Raw genomic sequence first — 4,920 nt, forward strand, 5'->3', positions numbered from 1 at the left:
ATTGGTTGGACTATGTCTGAGTCGGTTGGCTGACTCTACCTTACCATTTCTTTTTGGGTCCGTGCATGTGCACTTGCGAAGGGAGATTCTGTAATTTCATCTCCGTGTTAAACACTCCGATTATCTCCTGTCAATTACCAAAAATACCCTCTCTCATACACACGCACTTTTCTCAATCGCCAATCACATGCGCAGAGCTACTAGCTGGAGCCGGACCACCCAGTTGGCTTTTCCCACGTCATCGACTCCATGGACCCCATCTCCACAATATCCCTAAATTCACGACAAATTCAACCCAAATTCACTCGGTCCCAAATCATAATCCCAACCCTTTCTCTCCATCCAACGGTTTTGAACAAGGACACGTATTCCAAACTCGGTATCACGATCGTCCATTCCAGTTCACACGGTCAGCCTCAGATCAAGCAATCAAATGAATTCAACGGCTAAGATCCTGCCCGATATTTCACCGGGCAGATCTCATCGCTTTTAAGAAGCGGCCCTTGCCTCCTTTCTTCCTCGCTCTTACAAGGGAAATCTCCTAACCCTAACCTCTAGCGTTTGCATCTGAAATCTTTGTATTTTCTTTTCGCCTTCCAATTTGTTTGAAGTCTTGGGTTAAGATTTCAGTGGCGCGTGGGGTACACGCCCTGCCTGATTCATGATTTCTAGTACATCCGAATTGGGAAGTCCACGCCGGAGACCAGCCGGATTTCTACCGGACTCTTCATGGCGTCTGCAGTATTAGCTAATCGTAACGAACAGAATTGGACGCAGCCACAGCCGAGAGGCGGTGCTAAATTCATGGGCAAAGTCCCTTACTCTAACCCTAACCCTAAATTGTCCAAAAAAAGGCAATTCCAAGCGGCTCAGCCTGTCATCAACTTCAATGGGCCACCAGCCTTAACGCAACCAGCAGCATCAGACGATGCGTCTTCAATAAACAGGAGGCCGGCGAGTGATTTCAACGGTGTTGGATATGTGACGTTAAATATCGCGTCGTATTCGAAGAAAGAACTGGTGGAGCTGAAGAGGCGTTTGATTGAGGAGCTAGAACAGATCCGGCAGTTGAAGAATCGAATCGATTCCTCTGAGTTCCAGGTCAGATCTACCTCCAATTTCCACAACAAGAAACCAATTGCAACGACCAACAGCAACAAGAAACTTTTGGGGAACAAGAGGCCATTTCCAGCAGCGAATTTTGGATTTGGGGCCAAAGACATGAAGCGATCGATTCATCCGGAGGACGGCCAATTGATGAAGAAATGTGCCCAGATTTTGACGAAATTGATGAAACACAAGCATGCGTATATATTTAATGTGCCGGTGGATGTTGAGGGTATGAAGCTCCATGATTATTTTGATATAATCAAGAATCCTATGGATTTGGGTACCGTCAAATCGAAATTGGGGAAAGTTTTGTACGATTCTCCCATGGATTTTGCTGCTGATGTGAGATTGACCTTCAACAATGCCATGAAGTATAACCCTAAAGGTCACGAGGTGTATAATCTTGCCGAGCAGCTTCTGTCCAGATTTGAGGAATGGTACCGACCCATTAGAGAAAAGATTGGAGAGGATGATCAGGATCAGGTGGATGAGCATGAGCAAGTTCAAGAAGTGCAAGCTAGTTCTTGGGATCACGTACCCAATCGTTGTGAAATTGATAGAGTAAAGAAAGATCAGGAAAATATAACACATGCGCCTAAATCTGATCCAATTGGGAAATCAATGCCACCAATTGGGTCGAACGCTCAATCGACATCGCAGTTGCCTGTACGAACTCCTTCCCCAATGCGAGCGCCTCCAGTGAAGCCCGTTAAGCTACCTAAGCCCAAGGCCAAAGATCCTAACAAGAGGGAGATGTCTCTTGAGGAGAAGCACAAATTGGGGATTGGGCTACAGAGTTTGCCTCAAGAGAAGATGGAGCAAGTGGTTCAGATAATAAGGAAGAGGAATGGACATTTGAGGCAGGAGGGAGATGAAATTGAGCTAGACATTGAAGCTGTTGATACGGAGACTCTATGGGAGCTCGATCGGTTTGTGACCAATTATAAGAAGATGGTTAGCAAGATAAAGCGTCAAGCGTTAATGGGTATCAACAATGTGTCTGCTGCTGCTAGCGAAGGCAATAAGGTATTCTTCAACCCCCCCCCCCCCCCCCCCCCCCCCCTCTTGATTTTGTTTTCAAAATGTTGCAGGTAGATATGCTTGAATTGCCGCATTAGCATGTTCTGATTTGCTATTGGCATTTAATGTAGGGGGCACTTGGAAATGAGAGGATGGATGTTGCAACTGAGGCAAAGAAGCCAAAGAAAGGTGATGCAGGTGATGAGGATGTGGATATTGGCGATGAGATGCCAATGAGCAGTTTCCCTCCTGTGGAGATTGAGAAGGACAATGGCCATGCAAGTAGTAGTTCTAGCAGCTCGAGTAGCTCCAGTGATGAATCTTCCTCATCCAGTGGTATGACATTAAATCCATTCTAATCCATCTTGAAGAGTAAGGGTGCGAAGTTCTGTTGCTAGAAATGCTAAATGTAAGTTGAAAACTTTTTCCTTTGCAGATTCTGATTCAGGAAGCTCGTCAGGGAGTGATTCTGAGGATGCACATTCGTAAAGACTGAGACAAATGTATGTTTGTAGAATGGATTCTTGAGGTCCTTTTTGTCGTTGATCTGGAAAGCAATATCTTGAAATGTGGCAAATAGCCTGTTGAGGCTTGAAAAAATGATCTTGTACAGGGAGGGTTCTCGATTCTGTTGTTTGTTGGTTGCAATGTGGAAGATGTGATGGAAGATTGGTGCTAGGGTTTACATTTGCTGGAGGCTACAACTTGGAAGTAATTGATTTTGTGTAAAAAGGCTGATCAAATTTGTAGGTTAGAGGGTAAGAGACGCGGTGAAAAGGTTTAAGGAAATGGTTAGGGCTTCAGAAGAAGAGGTAAATTAGTGAATGAATTGACTCTGTACACATTAGAATGCTTAATACAAGCGTTTTAGCTTCAACGAGCATTGCCTTTTAATTGGGTGTGAATGGTTATAAAGAAGTGCCAAAGAAAAAAAAAATTGAACAAGAGGTGTGTGGCAAAGGAACATTCTTGCCTTGACGCAACAGATTTGGCCTTGGAAAATATGAATATATTTAAATGAAGAAATGTGTTAGTGGTGGGCAAAGGAAACCCCAATTCTGATTAGCCTTAATACCCTTCATGCGAGGGGGATGCGGCTGTGAAAGTGAGGCTTGATATTTGGGTTGGAATTGGAAAAACAGGACATGCTCTTGTGCCTGTGGCAATTGGTGCAGATTGAAGCTGGTTTGCCGCATTGCTCATCGATATTGGGAGATCAAAACGACGCCTACATTCCAAGATCATAATTACTTTGCTTCAGCGTGATGCCGTAGGATTTTCCTTTTCTTTTCTTTTCTTTTCGTTTTGTACACCATGTTATACTTTTGTATGTACAGAACCCTTTTGCCCATTTTTTCTTCTTTAAAAAAGAGATTAAATATGTATTTATTTTGATTTTTTTTCAGGGACCAAGTATTTGTGTAGATAGATGGTCACTATCATAGCAAAGTCATCGGCCTTGTCTTCATGGATGTGAAAAGAAGCCAAAAAACCATTTGAAGTCAAAACTTTAAGGATGATAAAAAAAAAGAGAGTTGATTGAAATTCTTTAAAGTATTTATTGCAAGTTTAATCCTTTATAAGGAATTAATGGGAGATCCAATTAAGAGTTAGATGCCAATTTCCAGAACTGTAGATGTTACCATGAATGTACCCCAACATGAAAATAAATAAAATTAAGATTGAGGCGGAATGTACAGTGCTTGCATATCTGTAATTTGTTACTTTTGCATAGATTAAATAAATATTTGAACTTTTAAAAAATACTATTTAAAGATACAACTTTAAAACTTTAGAAAAAAGACGCAGATAAAGATGCAGCCCCGTATTTATTTACTTGTTTGGTTTTTGGCCAATTAGGAGGGTGACAAAACCATTCGTTCCAAAGGGGGAAAAGTAATAAACACCAGAAGTTAGGCAATTGCAAAACAATTTCTGAAGAACTGACTGAACAATTAAGTGTTGCAACTTCAAAAAAGGAATCTCATCAATACTTAAGGCATACAATGCCAGAAGTTTCCAATACAAATACTTGGATGTCTAAGGGACAATTTTAAACAAAGAATGAAACTTCCTTATCAATGGGTCTCACCAAAATAACAATGAACTTGCCTGGAGTTTCATGTAGGAAAATCTCCAGCAATGAAAGGACGGGAAAATTGAACAAGACAAGCTTGGAATTGAGCAGCTTCACCCCCAGCATGATTTTTCCCCTCTTTGAAAATATGGGCAAGGTAAGTTTCCATTCGGAACATTGCATCATCATCCATTCCTCCATCAGAATCTTCAGGTAATTCCTTGACAACTTCCTCAGCTTCTACTACTGCCTTGGAATCATCTGTCTGTTCTTCAATCTCACCTGTTTCACCTGTCTCAACATCATCAATTTCATCTTCTTCAATACCAAGAAAATCTTCATCATATTCTTCGCTATCCCGTTCTTGATGTCTGGCAGGTTTTAAATCTTTCTTGATGACACGCAACATTTGAAGAAGTCCATCATTTGTCACATCATCACAGACATACTTGAAAACCTGAAAGCACAAGTTAAAAAAGTCATTAGATTAATGATATGCACATGAGTATGAAAGCTCAATGACTACAGAATTCTTGAAAGATTCCATTGCCTCGTTAAAATAGCTATCCACAAAAATTAAAAAAATCCTGCAAAATACACAGTAAAGCATCCAATATTTTGATCAGTGATCCAACACCTGCCAAAAATGAAATAAGAACTCAGCAGCACTCCAAGTATCTACTTCTAACAGTTCGTTACAGTGCTGAACTTTG

General features: G+C 41.3%; 1 protein-coding gene across 1 annotated transcript; it reads left to right on the forward strand.

Annotated features, from left to right (window-relative positions):
* Positions 1–507: 507 nt before the first annotated feature.
* Positions 508–3,535, forward strand: LOC110624039 (transcription factor GTE7). The gene is made up of 3 exons (XM_021769092.2): positions 508–2,136; positions 2,262–2,466; positions 2,567–3,535. The coding sequence occupies exons 1-3, from the start codon at positions 730–732 to the stop codon at positions 2,617–2,619; spliced, it is 1,665 nt and encodes a 554-aa protein (XP_021624784.1). The 5' UTR covers positions 508–729; the 3' UTR covers positions 2,620–3,535.
* Positions 3,536–4,920: the final 1,385 nt, after the last annotated feature.

The sequence above is a fragment of the Manihot esculenta genome, chromosome 10, assembly GCF_001659605.2.
Source record: "Manihot esculenta cultivar AM560-2 chromosome 10, M.esculenta_v8, whole genome shotgun sequence".
In the NCBI taxonomy this organism is placed as follows: Eukaryota; Viridiplantae; Streptophyta; class Magnoliopsida; order Malpighiales; family Euphorbiaceae; genus Manihot; species Manihot esculenta.